The 20,249-nt window shown below is 39.2% G+C and overlaps 1 protein-coding gene across 8 annotated transcripts in view; it reads right to left on the reverse strand.

Moving 5' to 3' along the window:
* Window positions 1-1,279: 1,279 nt before the first annotated feature.
* frmd4ba (FERM domain containing 4Ba) overlaps window positions 1,280-20,249 on the reverse strand; it is a 48,898-nt gene continuing 29,928 nt past the window's right edge. For 5 of the 8 annotated variants that reach the window (XM_027146825.2, XM_027146823.2, XM_027146819.2 and 2 more), the window contains 17 exons: window positions 17,287-17,370; window positions 16,573-16,638; window positions 16,296-16,353; window positions 15,964-16,050; window positions 9,656-9,732; window positions 8,997-9,135; window positions 8,558-8,699; window positions 8,322-8,455; window positions 8,122-8,238; window positions 7,785-8,010; window positions 7,595-7,651; window positions 7,363-7,489; window positions 6,686-6,850; window positions 5,764-6,503; window positions 5,328-5,460; window positions 4,826-5,025; window positions 4,368-4,527 (listed from right to left, as the gene is read on the reverse strand). In XM_027146825.2, the coding sequence (XP_027002626.2) occupies window positions 4,508-4,527; window positions 4,826-5,025; window positions 5,328-5,460; window positions 5,764-6,503; window positions 6,686-6,850; window positions 7,363-7,489; window positions 7,595-7,651; window positions 7,785-8,010; window positions 8,122-8,238; window positions 8,322-8,455; window positions 8,558-8,699; window positions 8,997-9,135; window positions 9,656-9,732; window positions 15,964-16,050; window positions 16,296-16,353; window positions 16,573-16,638; window positions 17,287-17,370 (2,572 nt within the window). In that variant the 3' untranslated portion in view covers window positions 4,368-4,507. Of the gene's footprint in view, window positions 3,801-4,356; window positions 4,528-4,825; window positions 5,026-5,327; window positions 5,461-5,763; window positions 6,504-6,685; window positions 6,851-7,362; window positions 7,490-7,594; window positions 7,652-7,784; window positions 8,011-8,121; window positions 8,239-8,321; window positions 8,456-8,557; window positions 8,700-8,996; window positions 9,136-9,655; window positions 9,733-15,963; window positions 16,051-16,295; window positions 16,354-16,572; window positions 16,639-17,286; window positions 17,371-20,249 lie in introns of those variants that run through there. The other 3 variants (XM_027146820.2, XM_027146821.2, XM_027146822.2) reach the window with 3 other exon arrangements.

Raw genomic sequence — 20,249 nt, forward strand, 5'->3', positions numbered from 1 at the left:
GTGTCTGGTAAGGTAAGATACAGATAGAAGGCCATTGTTTGTTTTAAAGACCGGTGTCAGCTGCCGCTGCCCTCCCTGATATCTTTGTGCAGCTGTTGTGTCTTGAATGGAAGAAAGACAGCGGGGCACAGCTGTGACCTGAACATCCTAGTTTGTTTGGGGAGAGTGGTGAGCTATGTGGGGTTTACTACAGTACAGTAGCATCAATTAAGTGAAGTTGGGTAAATTTAAAACTAAAATGTGACGTAGAATCTTGAGATATTAGCTAATGCATAATAAAATACAAAAATAAAGACAGTGTGGTCATTCGGCAAAATGTCTTATATTAACTAGAACCTCAATCAGCAATAACTTTAAAAACATTGACAGGTGTAGAGAATAACATTGATTATTTCATTACAATGGCTTTCAAGGGGTGGAATATATTAGTAAGCAGTCAGGTCTCATAGGTAATGTGTTGAAAGCAGGAAAAATGGGCAAGACATGGCTAGACAACCTGGTCAGAGCAGGTCCAAAACAGCAAGTCTTTAAAGGTGTTTCATTTGTGCAGTAGTTAATACCTACCACAATTATCCAATGAAAGACAATTGGTAATCCACTGAGGAGGGGCATCACTGATGCACATGGGTATTCCCTAATGCCACTGTCCTCTTTCAGAAGGAAAATGAACCATGCCAAACTGCAGTAAATGTTTATGAATGATATGATGAACATGCTGACTTAGCCACCAAATCCCCCAAATCTGACTGCGTATCTGTAGGATGTGCTGGATTAACACGTCTGATCCATGGAGCTCCACCTCACAGGACTAATATTTTTGTGCCTGGTACTACAGCACACCGTCAGAGGTCTTGTGGAGTCCATGCCTTGACGACTCAGAGCCATTTTGTGGCATAAGGGGAACTATGCAGTATTAGGCAGGTGGTTGTAATCTTTTGGCTGATCGGTTTACACAGTATACAAGCACAATTTTAAGCACAAAATTAAAAGACACTTAATCTAACATTTTTTTATAGAAAGGATAGGTGTTTAAGTCTTTAGTCAAGGCACCACAAACTAGATATGAATTTACGATTTAAGTACTGATAAAACATCATCAATTTTAGCCACCAGGACTCTTTACTAAAAGTAAACATGTAGAATTTCTCCCGGGAATGCAGCTGAAAAGAAGCAGTGATGGTGAAAAGTTGAGAAACAGACAGGAATTTAAGATGTTACAGATATACAAATTAGGTTGATACCAAATGTCTAAACATGAAAATACGCACAGCTGAGAAGCTTCAATTGAAGAGGTCCATGGGTGAGAATTATTTTATTCCGGAAAGTCAGCTCAAGCAAGAGCAAGACTTTATACGGTCGTGAGTCGACCAAACCTGCTCTCAACTTATAGAACCAGCAGCTGTGATTGTGAGCTGGAAGGAAGTATGGAGAGCAGGACAGTCGCTAACGTGCGTCTTAAAAGTCCCTAGAATTGTTGATGAGCTCTATTGAAATAAACTTGTTGCATGGGTCTATAAAAAGTAAACAGGTTGGCAACACTCGACAGAGTGTTGATCAGAAATACGAACTGAACATAACAGGAAATACTACATTCATGATCATGTCACAGTGATGCACTTTCCCAGTATAATACTTCATGCAAGCAAGGTCTCAACAGCTTTTTAGTAACAGACCAACAATGAATGACAGAAGCCAAAATCACTACACATTCACCATTTCTATCTTGGCAGCTGCTTAGACCCCTTTGTTCGAGAAAAGAGTGTAGTGACAAATTTACTTGCTGTGCAGAAGATAGTAACAATTTACATTCTACTATAAAACCACTACACTTAAAACCTACTAAAGTGCAACCAAGTTTAAATCAGAGTTTAAGTTGTTATTCCAGTTTTTGCTTGTGCTGTTTTCTTGCAGGATTTCTCAGAAAGTCAAATAGGAACTGACTATACTTCAAGTGTCTACATGGAGTATCTACTTCAAATCTTGCATATTACAAGAACAACAACAATATAGGCCAAAAGAAAGAGTTTGGTGACCTGCTACATGACAATGTACGATTAATCTAACGAGCTAGTCAGAGGTAGAGTAACAAAATGTACTTTGAATGGATCATATTTTTAGTATATAGTGTATTACACAGATTGCGAATGAGGATTGCAGGTGTGATCTCTTACACAGCCATGTAAACATGGCTGATCTGGTTTTGGTCCCAATGAGGAATTAGTGGGTGCGTCTACCCTCCTACAGGTTCTTCTGGTTTTCTATACATGCAGCACAACAACATCGGTATCTGTCTTCATACTTTTACACAAGAAAGAATGCAAGACATTAGATGTCATCTTTCAGAGAAAATGTTCACAACGTGTTGTGTACGTGAATAATTAGACTGCTAGTTAAGTGGCTGTGTGCAAGCAATCTTTCTATAGTTTATACTTTCCTGTATAGTTCAGATCCATGTTTCATTACATAATTTTACAGTCCAATTTAAAGATTTATTTAAGGTTCAGAGCCTTAATTTTTTTTTTTAAATGATAATTGCTTTGTTTTGTTTTTGGTCATTTTTCTTTAATTCAAAGAAATTTCATTAATAGAAATGACTAAGAACCAGCTTAACAATTCTGATTTCTATATATATATATATTACACACTTTAAAAAAAGCACATAGAAAAAAAATCTCTTTAAAAATGACAAAAATAAACTCTTTGTACAGAATTTACATATAGATAAACAGCTTTCTGGAGAGAAAGAAAAAAGTGGCAGGCCTTGGTTTTTGCTATTGGACAAAAGAACTAATCCACGACTTCGAGCTATACTTAAAATGTATTAATTAAAACAGTTTGGGCTTTAAGCCATGATTTACACATATACGGCATCAGGAACATGTCTGGTAGCTGGTGTTTATCTGTAAATACGTTTATACAGATTCCTGCTCTTTCATAATATATTTTATATATACACACACACACAGCAGACTAGTAAAGCAACACAGTGCATTTTAAATAATGAGTGTAAATAATTCAGTAAGTAAATACATGATTAAAGGAACAACACCTGCTGGAGTGGGGTAACTTGGGGAGAAAAGAAAATACTGAATGAATTTCTATTTTGTTGCATAACCATGTTATAAGCCCTTGTGAATCCAATTTTAGGCATAATTATATATAATAAGTTTGTAAAAAATGATTTTCTTACAGAAGAATTAACTTCAATATAAAAGGTCAATGCTTCGGTTTCTTTAAATGATCCAAAAAATAGCCGTAGGAAAAGCTTCACACAACAGAAACCAGCGGAGTTTAGTCCTTCATATTAATGTGTGCTTTGTGTCCATGAAGAGGATTTACGATTGTAATATCCGTCCATGGCAATGGAATAGTCCAGGATATTTGGCTCGAGTACCTCCTTCCTCATCCCAATCGCCATTACCATATTAACAAATCCTGAAGAAATTCCACAGCAGGCATTCGTCAGGCCAGGCCAGGCCAGGTTCCAGAAGTGCTTAGCACCACACATACAAAATGTGTTGCTCTCCAGAGTGTCTCAAAGGCCTGTTTGGTCCCTGTTATGCACTCGTGCTCTCTGAGCTGGCTGAACACAATTCTGGCCTGGCAACAGTTTTTGAAACACTGATGCTTGGAACGCGTCAAAAAAATAAGGCACAAAGCATAAAGTAGTCGTCTTAATTTCCTACACTATTGTTCCAGGCTTGGAGTCTTCGTGCCAGTAAAGTGTCTGATCCTCAGAGTCAAAACTGTCCACAGGGCTACTCCGGTATGAATCCATCTGGTGTACATCTATGTATGACCTGAAATAAAAGTTGGCATAAGAAATGTGCATCAGGAAATTCAAATATTTCTGAACATTTTAACCCCTAGTTGTTCACAGCAAATTATGGGAAATATAGGACCAAAGTGATGATAGTGTAATACTAATATGCAATAAACCACTTTTTCCTTAGATTCAAAAGGTTTCAATTAGTATAATGAAGAAATCTGAACTGCACACATTACTACTAAGTGACCTTTTTGCTATGAAGAGGTTTGTTCAACATGGGGGTTAAAACATTCATACATCTGATGACAAACGTGCAATCACAATCACAACTGACAGCAATCGAGACAAGGCAATCAAGACATGACACATGTTCGTCCTCAGACCACGACACCACCCGTGTAGTGTGATACCCGGCATAAAGCACGACCCACCACCATTGAACACACAAACCTATCCAGCAGTGTGGTGCAATAAAGCTGAGCTACCAGACAGGTTTAGTGGATCAGGAAAGTGATTGTTAGGAGTGAGAACACTTAATTGAGCACACAGGTTAGAGAAGCAGTGTGGGGTTTTTGTATGCAGCTCACCACATTGTTTAGTGCTGCAAGTTGCACTAGCACTGAGTGTAATAAAAGTCCTGGTCATAACCACTGGCAACAGCACCAGGCATGTCTAAAGTTCCTGGAGCTGGGCTCCTCCTAGCAAATGGAGATGGAGCTCTGGGGCCTGGGGGCGGAGCTAGAAGCTGTGGCTGGTGGCTGGCATGAAAGGGATGATGGTTAGTCAGATAAAGCAGAAAAATTGTGTTGTTTTTTTTACTCCCTTCACACACAACTAGGAATGTGTGAGCCTAGGGCATGACGTTAAGACCTTTCTCTCTGAAGAAACACAGACATGTAAAGCCATGCAACTTTACTTTCATGGAAAGACAAACCCAGAAAATCCACATAAACCACAATAACATGGAGCACAGAGTCAGAAACTTTTAATAACTCAACTCACAAAAAGACACATAGAAAAACAGCAACACACACAACTAACATTTTTTTTACTTACTATCAAGGGCTACATTTAGCAAGGAAGCTTTATTAACCATGTCAGTTTTGGAACCATCACAGGCCGAACGCTCCACCCGATAGCGGGAAGAAGGGGGTGGTGGGAGGGAGAAGTAAGAAGATGAGGAAGTACAGGCACTAGGTGAGAAGGAAGGAGGTGGGTAGTACCAGGAGGGTGCAGGGTGTGGACTGAAGGCATGTCTATGAGAAAGAGGATTTGGGGAAAGGGAGAGAGAGGCGAGATGCAGAACACAGTACCATAAGAAAACAGTCCTAAGCTCTATTGAGTTCTAACCCCTAGTACACCACTAGCGAAATCATCACTCAAAGAAGTATTAAGTGGTAAATTGGCCAAATATATTTCGAGCATCATGTGGCCCAAGTGCACAGCTCAACGGTGAACTGATCCTCTGGAGTCAGTGTGTTCCTAAATCATAAGGTGCATGACATGGGTGTTAATTAATGCAAAGACTACAAAGTTGCTGAGGCCTAGAGGCTCTTACCGGCTGTGTGGAAGGTGACCCTGATGGACAGAATTGTAGCTATAGGCATGCTGTGGATGAAGGCCCATGCTGTATTCCGATAAACCCACAGACAAGTGATCACGCCAGTTCCCCGTGTTAGATGCTGGAGAAACTGGAAATCAAGAACAAATGTAATTCAAGACTGTGTATAAATGTATTTAATATTTAATGAAAAAGACAATTTCGCTTCAATTGTTTTTTAGGATAATTAAGGTGGGTGGGTATCAAAAATTACTTTTTGTTTTTGTTTGTTTCATAGGTACAAATATGAATCGTTTTCAGACACTCATTTTAAATTTCGTTATTTGTTATTGAAAAATGTGGAAATAGATACATTTCATAATGTAAATGGAAAAAAGATTATTTTCAGTATTTAACTTAACAGGACACAAGGGAAGTGAAAGTAATGCCTAACCTGAGGCGTATAAGGGGTTGCGATCGTTATAGCCATAAGTATGTGGCGTCACCCTGTAGGGTAGGACTTGCTGGGACTCCCTCTCGTACTCGTACGGCATCTGCCTGTGCGTTGCGTTCCGGTTATACCAGCCTCGTAAGTGCTCGGCCACCATGGCCCTCTGCATGCCCTTTGATAGGTTTTCATTCCTCGATGGCGGTCGAGTCCTTGGCTGCCTCAGTGTGGCATATGGATTCTGGCTCATGGGGTCCATCTCAGTGTGATTATATTCACCGTATGGTTCCTGTGTATTGTACGACAGAGCCTGGTAGGAAGGATTTACGCTATAATGGCCCGCCGTCTCATCCTCATATGCATAGGTTCCGTTGGTGTACGGATCTGTGAAACAGGGGTATCCAGTGACGTAGTAGGCTGTTGTGGTAGGTCTGGTCGGTGCCTTGTGGGTGTAGCAGCGGGTATCATTCTGTGCCAAGTTGGGCATGCTGCCTGTATTAGCATAGGTGGTGTAATCTCTCTGGCGACGGTGGCGGTTTCGAGCGCGCGAATGGCCGCAGTACTCCGTGCTTGACTGGCTGGTGTGTGAGGAGACATCGTCAAGTACCTCAGTGCTGTTGCTGCGTCGGGCACCAGTGTTGATTGTGAACACAGGCTCGGGGCCGTCACACTCTGAGGCAAAGAGTGACTGAGACTCTAGACTGCCACTGCGCTGACGGAAGTGCTCAGGCGTGTCCTCCTCACACCTGTGAGCACATACACATGCACACTGATATATACATCATTCTAAAGAAATGCTAGTGTAATTAACTGTGTCAATAAACACAGTGGGATTAATCATGGTGGATTTATAATGCACAAACATTAAATGGGACAGAATGAGGCGTACTGGATAGCTGGAGATGGACACAGTGTTGGTGTTCAGTACCTGAGCTGGATGCTGCTAAAGGCGTTGCGGGTCAGCTGGGGTGTAGGAGGCATGCTGCGGGAGTTTCCTGCTTGTCTGGAGGGAGCGTAAAACGGGCTGTTGTGCGGTGATAAAGTGACTTGGTTAACGTAGGGGTAAGGTTCTTGGACTTCACCGTAGTTTATTCTATAATACAGATAAGATTTGACTTTCTCAGAAGGGTCATCATTATGCAAGCCAAAGGGGGACATAAAATCCCACACACAAAAACAAACAAACAAACAAACAAAAAAAAAACGAAAAATATTTTGTGCTGTTCATATACTTAGCACCTGGTCAAACAACACTGAGGGGAAAAACTAAACAAAAAAAAAGCTCACTAGCTATATTTTGCTGCCAATGATTTAAAAGAAATTCTGCAAAAGCTTTCTCTGCAAGTCTACATTTTCTTTTCTGCCTCCTTAATGTTTCAGCAGTCCTTCAAAAACAAGTTCGTCTCACACTATTTTTAACATGCCGAGTGTGCTTGATATGATAAGAGGTATAGATAGAGGTAGGAACCCAAACAGGAATGTATGTCTGGTTTCTAACAAGCCATAACAAGCCTTAACCCGCCAAGTCACAAATGTAACATCAAAACTCCACTTAAGAGATATAAGCAGAGAAAGAAAAGTGTGTTCCAGATGAGGGAATCTCACCCGTCAGAGTTGTGTGGTTGCTCTGAGACCCTGCGATCGGAGTGATATGGAATGCTGAGGCTGTCTGGAGGCCGTGGAGAACACTGGACTGAACGGGAACGCTGCCGTTGTACTACAAATGCCTCATCTATTGTGACAGGGAGAGGAAAAAAGGTTGAGTGAGATGCAGAGAGGTTTCCACATTTTTAATCACAAAGCAGTAGGAGTAAATGTGAACTATTTAAATGATTACCATCATCCAGGTTTAAGCTGTCAGATAGTGAGCTGAGTTCTGCTGCATTCATGTCATCTATCAAGAGTTATTAATAAATTAGCATTAACTTCAGCCACATCAAAGACATTTTATTTTGTAAAACTGAAATGAACAATTAGAGCAGCCCTATCAATTAATCTAATATCAATACACAAAGAGAGGTGTGTACCAATAATCACAGAGGCCCTTTGTGTAGGTTTCTTGCCCGTTTTCACTCTGTAGTCATTAATTTCATTCTCAATCTGTTGAAGGGTCCTCTTAGCATCTTCAAAGTTCCTCCTTCGTTTCTTCTTCACAGTTTTACAAAGTTCCATTTCATTGGCAAGCTTCTTTGCCGCTTCTACAATCTTCTGCTGAAGAGCAAACCGGCTTTCTAAGTTCCTCAAGTGAGGGTCCTGTGGGGAGAAGAAACACAGTGACATTTAATAAAAAGAAATGATTGATAATCATAGTTGAGGGTGCTGTATTACTGACCCGAAAAGCATATGCAACAAAATGTGACGTACCGCATCATAAGGGAAAAGTTCATCCAGCTTGAAAGAAGTTCCTACACGTCTTCTAACGGAAGGAGGCTTCTCTCCTGATGCTAAAGGATATTCTTTAGGCAATTTACCTGTCAGTTCCTGGAGAAGAAAGATATTGTTTAATGTAATCTACTATTAAAACAATCTTCTGCAGTGATCTTAGGTTAAAAGAAAACACTAACTGCTTCTCTGAGGCAGATCTTCTTAAGCTCACTCAAGTTCTGAGTTAGAAGTTCCTGAAGGCTATCTGCTTTCTTCTTCAGCTCCACAATCTTCTCTTTCTTCAGCTCCTCATTAACCTCAGAATCTGCAGAACCTGAACACACAAACATTTTATATATTATACACACATATATACATACGCATAATCATCCTATAAATATACTTTAATAAAATAACTGATTGTTAGATTTATTACCTGCAGAGGCCAAGCTTCCATTGCTGGCCATGATGAGCTGGTCTTTGCTCTCTCCACTCACCAGCTTGCTGACTCTTGAGGCACCATTATCTGTAAGGTCCATGGCGATGTCTCCCAGATTCTTAGATGTGCTTATTTTAGACTGTATAGAAAAAGTAGGAAACATGAAGGTGAGATGAGACTAGAAAGATAAATGGCTCAACTCAAGACAATCAGTGGCAAGAAAATGCTCTACTTCTGTACTACTAAATAGTGATTTGTGGAATGATCTTGAAAACATCCGAACCTTGTCCTTCAAGATAATGCCACAAATCGGTGCGTCTTATTACTTCTAAACCTTCTGTTAGTCAAGTGCACTGTGATACATACACAGCTCCATGAGCTCAGAATCAGAATAGAGAAAGTCTGATTTAGCTGAATGTTACTGATAGGCACTCACTTTGCTCTGTTTGCAGTCGAGGTAGAACTGGTGCTGGCTGATGGCCATAGCCCAGATGGTTTTTATCAGTGAGTGGCTGGCATACCACGTGTGGATCGTATGTCCAGACTGGCCAAAAGTGGACTTGGATGATGCTCTCCTGAGGATTAATGTATATACATATTTAAAAACATATTCATGACAACTAAAGGCCATAATCAAGCTCTAGAACACAGAAAAGCCTGTTAAGAAATGTGAATAATACGGTATAAATGAGCAAACTTCAACTAGTAATTTACAGGCTGTAATGACGTCAAAAAAAAAAAAAAGTCAAGCACTAATGTTTACACATCAACTCATGCCCCCATTTCATATGAAATAGTTCAACGTGGATAGCAACCCTGACCTTGATGCCATGAAGAGACAATAAAATGCTTTTACACTTTCTCTTCTCAGCAGCTGCTCTGTGTCCAGCGTACAACTTTAAGAGCCAGACAGCTACCATTATGAGCCAAGCATCAGTGACTCACTTATGACTTATTCTGCCAGAAGCAGCATTTTATAATCCGGAGGTAGCATAGCACACATAGCTAAAATGTTTCAATACAGTCATGAAACTGTGAAAATCGGCTTTTAAGAGTTGTACAAGGCTCAGATGTGCAACTCTCCTCTGGTTTTACCTGGGAGGGTCGTTGACCTCAACTGCAAATTTCTTCTCACGGAAATACAAGTTCTCCAACTGCTTCCAGTGAAAGACCTGCAAAGAGATAGTAATGCTAATGATTTGGGGAAGGCTGCAGATAAACAGAAGTAAACATTGGGTGACGACACATGGCAGACAATACAAATATATCTATGCTTTCATTGCACAAACCCATGAGCTGCAAATTATGTCACAAGACATTTGTGTTTAAAATATTACACACATTTTCTCCCTCAGAAAAAGGAAAACAAAAACAAAGAGCAATAGATGTTATCAGTACATTTAGCTGGAAACATGACAAAAAAGCATCTGCTACATGGTCAGTTTAGAACCATTGCTCATTTAATAAAACTCTACAGGAGATGAGAAGATCAAAGTCACACCTTTTATTTTCTAATCTGCCCTAGAGGAAGGGAGCTTAAAACGAGGCTATGGATAGGTTCACTGTAAAACATCTGCTATGATAGGCAAAGTGGGCTTGAAAAGGTTTCCTAGGAACTCATCTCTGGTTCGGTCACACTCCATACATAGAACACTGTGGATTCAGCGTGTGTAGTCACAATTACAGATCACCTGGTAAAGAGCGGAAATACTAGGGGACAATCCCACAACCAGGAAACACACTCCAGCGCTTTCATACAAATGAACATAACGAAGGACATTGAATGAACTGTAAACAGCAGAAACGAAATATAATCTGGGAACCTGTTTGCGTTTAAAGGGTTTTTCACAAAAGCTTTTGAAAAATCGGATAGCAAACTTGATTCAGTTTGTGTTTCCAAGAAGAAAAATCTCAAATACACCTGGCAAAATACCTTTTATAAGAATCGCTGTGCTGTGACTTACATAGATCAACGTGGAGCTCTTATCAGTGAGGTGAAGAAGGCTGTATAAAAATCCTTTAAAGTTTAACAGGATCTGTGAAGTTCCCCACAGGCTCACGCTCAAGTTTCCCACAGGCTTGTGGCTTCCTCGAACAATACTCTCTTGTCTGAGCTCCGAGAAAGCAAAAGGTGTTGCAAGAGTTCCACACACCCCTCCCCTATACTCCTCCTCTGTGTGACATCACGAAAAAAAATCTCACGTCGAAACCTAGCCCAACTACGGCAGGTTGACAACTCTGAGTGGAATCCATGCTTTTTAGCCCCTCCCGTTTTGTTCTTCTGACTAAGCATACACTCCTTCTCTGCCTATCTACTGCTCCCTCTTGTACTTTTGTACTGTGCCTCCTTCTTCAAACCAGATTTACTGGTTACACACCTACAGACAACAGCTTCTACCCTTTACTTTTATGTACTCACTTGGGAAAAGAATTTGCTGCTCATTCTGCCTGTTTCCTAGCACATAGCAGATTTAGCACGCTCTTCTGAGGCTACTCATTAAACTTTATGCTTCTTTTTCTGGTGTTTGTATATTTTTCCCCCCAAAGCCTAAATTGCATGCACCACCTACAGCAGATCCCATGCAGCAACTCCAACACTCCCGACGCTTCCCAGAGCAAATATGCATGGAATCTACTACTTATATTTAATCATTAATCGCTGGCCATGGAACTCGTAACCTCTTAAAGAAAACAACATGGTCCCTGCTCATGCGGACAACAGAAAATCTTTTTCCTCTCCCGATCAGAAGCCTCAGAAAACCTCTCTACAAGCTGCCACAATATAGAGAGAGAATGTATAGACACTACAGAAAGAGAAAGAAAAGAAAAAGAAAGAAAAAGAAACCAGATTTCTTACAAAACTCCATCCAGTTAGCACTGGTATTAAGCATTGTTGAATCAACAAAAGGAAGAGGAAGCAAAAATAAATAAAAAAACGCTGTAATGTGAAGCTTGTGGAGAATCTTCTAAAGAGATAGTTTCTGCACTTTTTGTAACTCAAGTCGAAAGAGTAAAGTCGGAAATTCGGTTGATTAATTAACTTGCACTGTTACTTTCAGGACTCCAGACCATTTCTCACCACCTCTTAAGTGTTCTAGGGTTTATCCAATTAAATGTCTTTGTCCAGCAACTTGGATGTATTTACAGGTAATTCAGACATAAATCAATTAAAGTGCAACTTTATTCCATTAAGGATTTGAGTTGTGAAAATCCTACAGCTACAACACAGGGAAAAGTAAAAAAGCTTTTACCACATACAAAAAGGTTTAGATTACAACCCTTAAATTAACAAGGCGACTCCAATTTCAAAAGGCAGATTTTATCCAGACGAGTTATAGGGGTGTGAACGAGCGAGTGGAGGTGAATGCCTAGTGCAACCAACCTTAAATGTTTCTGGAATAAACTTTGCTGGCTGAAAAAGTAGTTCAGAAGGTAGACTAAAAACAGAGTATTGGTGCACTGTGTTTATGAAGCAAAAATCATATGAAAATTCAGGTCATTTGAAGATGGCAGGCTACCCGTCCTCACTAACCAAGCTCAGCTTACTTTACTCTAACATTGTGTGTTGGTCAAAAGATTTTCCTGGTTTATTGGATAAATAAGGGTCCCTAAAAAACAATTCTCACAGGAAAACACTATTATTAAAAGTTGAACTGAGCATTTTTAAGGTCAGGAGAAAATGTTTGATTCACATTTTATCTACAAGATGTAGTGCTACACATGGCTGAAAAATCTAAATTCAAAACAAACAAAACAAACACGAAACACTTCCATGAAGATAAACAGCAAACACAACATGGCACGGATTACGACACACCTCAATCCTCCAAAAATATTTGATTAAGAAACTTAACCACTTGGAATGTTTATGATCAACATTACGTTTTCTAGTTTCTAGTATGTATGGAGACTTAGGACACCACGTGAAGTTGCTTAATGTTCATTAAGCATGTGTAATGACAATAAAGTTGAATCTAATCTAATCTAATCAAAAGAAGCTAAACGTCTTTAAAAGAAAGCCTTTGACAAAATAAGGGTATTGTTGTTCCACGAAGAGATTCCTTTAAAAGATTACTTAAAGGAAGTGCGATTACATGCGTTACACCAGATGTGTTCGTGAGAATGAGAGATGACTGTGTGTCTATACAGAGTAATGACAATCATGTAGAGGATTCACACGAACATAGACCGTGCTAAAAAGTGTTAATTTCTTTATGTATGAAGAGGCTCCCTGTATCAAAATATCAAATGTCAAAGAGATATTTTATTCATCAAGAGATTTACAATTGAGCTCATTATTATGAAGATTATAGTTTCAGGTAGTTACTACAACAGGAGATTGTTTATTGAGACGTAGGTCAAGACGAGCCACACCCATAAACCCTTAGCAGTAAACTGAAAGCAGTAACTCAGTCACCTTCGCATTTCAAAGAACGTGTGTATATTTATATTTTTATTTTAATGCTGAATAAGAAATAGTTTGTTAAAAAAAATAAAAATAAAAAAATATACAAATTTTTTTTTTTTTTTTTTAGAACAGAAAAAAAAACTATCTGCACACATCAAGAAATTTGATGAATATGCAAAGTAGCCTGTAACCCTACAAGCACCTACACAATGTACTAGTAACAAAAGACAGCATTTTGCAGGGCCTGCATTTGTACCTGCTGTAAGAAGATTGGCTCTCGCTTGTTTTTAATTAATCTGCATCTTGGAAATATAATTATATCTTGGAAACATGCACCATGGGTCATAATGCAATGTCTCTCTCCTCTACTGCTCATTACAGTATAAACCGAGCTTCTCTGTGTCAGTAAACTGGTCTAATTATTCTCCAGTATTAGCAAATACAATAACATGAATCCTTTTTAAAACCTTGGTGAAGGATCCATGTAAAGAAATGCAATTGAATGATTTACTGAAATCGAACACTTTTCAAATAATGTTAATTGTGATGATTAGAAAGAGCTAAAATTTGCTTGGGTTGCTTTTTGCATTCCTGCAGAACATTAAACCTCGTCAACAGAGAAAATGTGAGACAGAATTAACTGTTTTACATAAAAATCCACAATCCAGCTTAGTTTTTCATAATTTCTACAGTAGCTTTGTAATGCTTTATACCACGCCCACCCACCACTTAAAGCTGAGATGAACACGCTCCTTTATTTGTCCACCATATCTTTTTAAAACTAAAGCTTCTAGAAAATTAAAACTGCTTACAGTGATATTTTAAAACTGAAAATCACAACCAGAGAAATATAGTTTCAACATTGCTGACATGTATAACAGTAAACTGCCGCCACCAAGCTTTTTTGAAGACGATCTGATTGTCAGGAGAAGCTTTAGGAAATTGATTTATTTCAAATACTGGCTAGTTGGTTCACTCTTAAACATAAAGCTAACATTTACTTTAGCAATTACTAAACTAAGAGAATAGAATTCGTTCTGCAGTGGTGTTTTTACAGGCCAGGATTTTACAGTGAAGGCAAAGCGCTTTTTAATCTGACGACCCCCAATAGATTGTTCACGTGAGGTAGGCCCAACTGTGAGGCCCATCCTCTCTTCTCTCAGCCCCCCTGCCAGACTAATTGTGTTTTATTGCTTGATCAATTGTTTGGGCTGAGTGAAGAGCACAAAGACTGGGGTGGATTTGCATAATGAGAGCAGTCTGCTGGTAGTGGGCTGGGAAGATACAAAGGTAGCCAGTGTTGACAGCAAGCACAATCAATACTGGCAGGAAGATGGGGTGCACTTTGACAACAGGGTGAGGGGGTACTTTTAAAAAGAATGTACAGAAAAAAAGAAAAAGAAAAAAAAAGCCCTTGCCTTAAAGCAAGACAGAATAGAAGATGGAGGAAAATGTGGGGTGAGCTGCCCCCACCTTCCCATGTCCTTGCTATAACTTTGCCAAGAGAAGAGCTGGTTGAGAAAGAAAATGAGAGTGAGAAAAGGATGTGCTCCTGGGACATTTTCACTCAACACCCAATCTCCACTTCAGCTTTGCCGGAGGAAAAGTAGGTTGGCAGGGAAGCACCAAATGAGCCGAGACACCTTTCAGAAACCCCGATTCTGGCTGGCGTGATGCCAGCTCCAGTCCCTCTTCTGCCTTCGAGCAGCATTATTACACCATATCTCTAAAGACTTGGGCTGTACAAACAGGGAGCTATCCATTCATACCGTGCCACCAGACACACAACCGGCTACGCTCAACTAACAAATGCCAGAAAATTTACACTATAACGACATGCGCCCTGCAGAAAAATGCAGGACAGCCACCAAATGAAAAAATGCAAGGTTTTAACTGGCAAGGCAAGAAACCAAAAACAATTTAACAGAAATTGTGCCTAGGAGAGATAAAGCTACTAATTAACCACATGTTCCAAGCAGCAGAACACGCTATCCTATTGCATTCTGATAATATACAGATAAGGTGTGGTTCATTTAGCTAGCAGGCAAATAATAATACAGAAATATAGAAACATGCTCACAACACACCTTTCAGCTTATACTAACACCGCATAGTTCTCATTTAACAAGGTCTTTTACTCCTCCCTCTAATTCTCATTGTCTTATGTCCCACAAACTCCACCCAAAATAGGATTTACTGCATAACAACCTAAAAGAGTCGTGTCCAAAAATCTATTTTTTTTTTAATGTTTTGCATTTAAGTACAATGGAAAAATCACACATGCCAGATTACTTCCAGGACTGAAAAAAAAAAAAAGAAGAAGAAGAAAAAAAAGATGTAGTGCATGCATTTTTATTTCTATAAAGCTTAATCATTTTAAGAAGTTTTAAGATGGAAAAATAGTGGCACTACTGATGAATTATTTTTATCTAGTCATGGAGATAAACGATCAGCAGGTCAAGATACAAAAACTGTATGAAAACAAAAGTATGGATTGTCATAAATAAGTATGGGCACAACTAGAGCAATTTCTAACTGAACTAAAACAGACAAGTGGCTGCATCGAAACACCACAAAACATCTACGTAGCTGTCAATCGTTCCAGAATCACATGTTGACTGGCTCATCTGTCATTTAATTTTGTGGCACAAAAGCATACAAATGCTCTTTGTCCAATTGTGTAAAAGGTTGGCAGATGTGAAAGTACATTATACAAGTCTTTTAATAATAAGTAATACTAATAGTATTTTTAAATTATTCGTTTAATTCATAAAATATTCTCATTAGACATTAGTCACATATACTCAAATATCATAAAACACAGTGTGAGTACGTTTCGGGGAAAATGGAGAGTCCGTGTCCTCTGTACATTCTCTCACAGATTTGCCTTGTTGTGGGCATATCTGTAGTTTGGTGAAACATTAACTTCTGGAGTCAGATAAAGCATTAAAAAGGAAAAAGGACACAGTCTCCTCTGTTGTTCGCTCTAACATACCTTCCTGGGTTTTAGCTTGTCTTGTTGGTCGTACTGGGCAATGCCTTTGTAGCTGATTCCCAACCACCACGGAATTCCCTGCTTGTCCTACGAAAGGGAAATTTGAACAGGTTTTAAAAGGAATTTACTCATTTAAGCTGCATTATCAAGTCAAAAGATCAAATGCGCATAACATGGTTTGAGAGTTAATTAGTTGAGCTCCTCGGTCAACTTCACCACGACTTTTCCACAGCAGCGTATGCTTACAGATATAAGATGGTGTACTACAAGGCTGCCTTTCCAAGTCATAAAAATAGGTTTGATAAAAGTCCACAAACCAAACGTTAACATACCTTCACTTCATAATAATGAACACCATATGAAGGTAAAGATTCCACTAACAGGAGATACCTGCGGACAAAATAAGCATTCATCAGAAACAGGCACGCAGCCAAGCTAAATGTTTCGTTTATAATACAATTGGCTACTATTGATCTTATCTGTGCATCATGGAATATAGCTTTAATCTGAGTGAAATGATCACAGACTGACACGCCTCTCTGATGTACACGTTATATCTGGTATATCCAATGCACTTGGTGTGTTAGTGAGATAATATCGGGCACTTACTGTACGATGGCCTTTCCTCGGGTGAGCCCTTTGAGGGTTTTGTAATGCTCGATGACTCTGCCTTCACTACAGGGCAGGAAGGGGGAGAGAAAAAGTGTGTGTGTATGAGAGAGAGAGAGAGAGAGAGAGAGAGAGAGACATTACAATATGCACTTGCAAAATGAACACCAGTTACACGCTAGGCTGAACTGTGAATATATTATTTGTAAAAGACTGTACTCTTTAGACACAGGTTCAGCACACTCATCCATGAAATGCCATCTGGCCAACTGTCCTGTCAAACAGCCACCCTCTGTCTAATATATGCTCGCATTACACACACACACACACACACACGCGCGCGCTTTGCCTGGTCTTCACAGCTGCTTCTGCACACACATAAGCACACAGGTGTTCAACACACGTCCTTCTATAAGCCTCTATAATCCAGAGGAAAAACTTTGACATCTAGGAATTATTGTAACAAACCATGATCATATGGCTCATAGGTTTACTTCACACATGGCCTAAGCACATTGGTAAACTTCATCTGGCTGCACTAAAGAAACATTCATCACTGGAGCCTGCAGTTTTAGCACTTCCAGACTACAATTAAACATGCTGGAAATGGTAATTACATGGGCGTGGAGTAAAATGGAAGGTTGTTTGCTAGTAAACATATGAGCAGAGGTGGAAACTGCTTAATGGTCCTTTAAATGTTGGCATGTTCCTTACCAATAGGCCAGGGATGGGTGCTCCTTTAAAACAGCTGTGGGAAACACGGGCAGCTTTTTCAAGTCTGATGTTGCACTTTCATCACTGGGCAGGGAAAAAAGAAGAAGAAAAAAAAAAATTTAAAGCAGAACTGGAAGCATTCCATATGCCAATTTGAAATTGCTTGCTATACACCGAATCATAATACATAGCACACACACAGTAACCTGTTGACCTAATTTGTCAATAAGAAAGTGGCTAGCTTCAATCTTAAGCTGTATGTGAACAGATAAGACAGAAATGTCTAGTACAAACTCTTCCTGCCAAACACTGGGAACACCTAACAGAAATGTTATGAATATTTTCTCAGAGGGAGTTTGTTGATGTTTCCAGATCACATCCCTGTAGTCTTTCCAGAGGTCAACGTTTTCTGCAACAAGAACACTACTACAGACACTTCCTGTCCTAGATTTCAAACAAACCACAGACAACTTTTCATACAGTGTATTCTGACACATTATTTAAAAAGGAATAAAAACTGACAATGCAATATTAATAAATGTATCATCTTTGTGGACCAAGCGTGTTAAAATGAGCAGGTCACTGTTGAGGTGTTGGTTCAAAGGCAACACCGTCCGCCCTACAATAGATGTGCAGTGCAAAGTGCCTCACAATTCAAACATCATAAAGAGAAGTGTTGCTTGCAGGCTGTTGTACAACTAAACTTTCACAAAAGCTATTTAATCAAGCAGATATATTCGGCTAAACAGCACTGAGAAGTAATGACACAGCCCAAACAATAGGCAAAGGTTCAGGTTTTACATTTGTATGGTCCATCCAAGTTTTCAAAAATTTGTGACTGCAGAAGTTATGCAGACTAATGATATTTAGAGGCACTTGTAGAGTTCCATAGAAATAAACCAAGATACATCATGTACCATCATCACAAAACACATTCAGACAAAAAACCCTCTTCGATTCAAGTGCATCAAACATGAGTACAAGAGAAGATAATTCTTTATTCATCCAACAGGGGGCCATTTGCATAAAGCTAAGAACGTGTGCTTTCACTTCTAGCAGTTTGAATGCAGGGGTTCTGGGTTTGCAATATTACCAATTCAAGCAGTTTTCAAGAGTAAAAAAATAAATAAATTGACGTAATTGATATGCAATCTGCTCATAGAAACGTTTACAATAGAAATCCTGCATCGCTGTAAATGAAACTAGTTCAGAAAATATCTTCCACGAGCCCCTGAGTATGTAGAAATCAGGGAATACTCACTAATGTAAACTAATAGTCTTTACCGAAAGATTGATTATTAAGCGGTAATGCAAGGGTTTAATTTTTTTTAATGAAATAAATAAATAAATAAATAAATAAATAAATGCTTCACAAGAACACAGCCAACCCTGCTAGCATGAATGAAAGTAGGAACAGGAACAGGAGCTCTTTTGTAAGCAGTTTATAGCAGGCCAGCAGTATTTAACAGTTTGCTGATTCGTGTTTAATGTTTGATGGCATTAATTTGGCTGCTGTGCTGGGGGATTTGATTGTGTGGTAACGTACAGAGCGATTCTGCGCTCACCGCAACACCCAGGCAGCAATCTGGCATTCATTAGGAAGTCTGTACTATCAAACAGTTGGCTGTAGGAGGCAACATGTCACAGACGAACAGTAACGTGTCAGCTATTTCGCTGGAGACTAAGCAACCTCCTGCAGAGGGGAGTGAAAACAAAAAGGTCATTTTAATACAAGTGCCATGTGTACATGCTGCCTAACAGCTCATTAATAATCAGCCTGGTATGTTAAAAGCTCTTGGTTATACACCCAAAAATGACGAAAGCAAACGGATGAAATCCATTTCTGTCCTGTTCAACAAAATGGGTAATCCGTTAAATACTATCAGTTCGAGTATATGGAATAGAAGTAAAATAACGAATACAATATAAATTTTCAGAGTCTCTGCACACAACAACTATAAAACTAGTCTTGAGTGGAAATATAGGTCATACTGCATATTTAAGCAATTAAAAATATATATACATTATATATCAGTAAATATACCAGCTTATAATATTTGGCTGAAAGAGACATTTATAACTTAGAAACACGAGTGGCTTGATTGAAAGCAGTCATTTAGGACACTCAAACAGATCACGAGCCTCGATAGGTGGGACAAACCTCAGTGTTACACGTCTGTAAGTGAATAAATATCAGCAGCAAGTTTTTCCCCCTCAGTAGCAGGTAGTGTAATGATATTTTAAAATCCACACCAACACATTTTGTTAAATGCTACATTACTGAAATGATCAGCACATTCCTCGTCAACACTGGTCACACGCAATGTAGTGTGCGGTATGCTTCACATTAAACCAGGTTATTACTAACTTCCCTTTAAAGAGTTTACAGGAGTTTCTTCAGTAAATGCTGCATAGAATTATGTGCCTTTTTTTTAATAAGATGTTCAAATAGTGGATCTTTATGTTTTTAAAGACACCCATCACTGATACATCACTAACCAGCTTGACGCCCGAGTGTCTGCCGGGGAACAATATCTTTACTCCCTCAAGCTTTACAGTCACTCAGGCTTAAAGGCAGTGGCAGAGGTAGTAAGGGAGGATGGGGGCTTAATCTCCTGGCATGCTGGTGTCTACTGCTTGTGCTTTATGGAGAGGATTCAGTCATATGAGGTAAATTCAAGAGAGGAAATTCACCAAAAGCCTAGTGCCAACAAGTGGTTTCAGTTTTAATATGCAGACTATGTGACTACTTTGAATACTTAAGTACAATGGCTAAAGACATAAGTAGACAATTAAATATTTGTTTAATTTTTGTGGTTGTCACATTTCGCAAAACACCTGTTAAATGGCTCTTCTGTAACAGGGAGTTTGGACAAGCTGCAAGCAAAATACAGTGCCCCAACTGTCAAGAACACAGCGACTGGTATTGTGTGTTTTGATCAGAAGAGACCACAATCAAACTT

This window comes from Tachysurus fulvidraco, chromosome 5 (assembly GCF_022655615.1).
Source record: "Tachysurus fulvidraco isolate hzauxx_2018 chromosome 5, HZAU_PFXX_2.0, whole genome shotgun sequence".
In the NCBI taxonomy this organism is placed as follows: domain Eukaryota; kingdom Metazoa; phylum Chordata; class Actinopteri; order Siluriformes; family Bagridae; genus Tachysurus; species Tachysurus fulvidraco.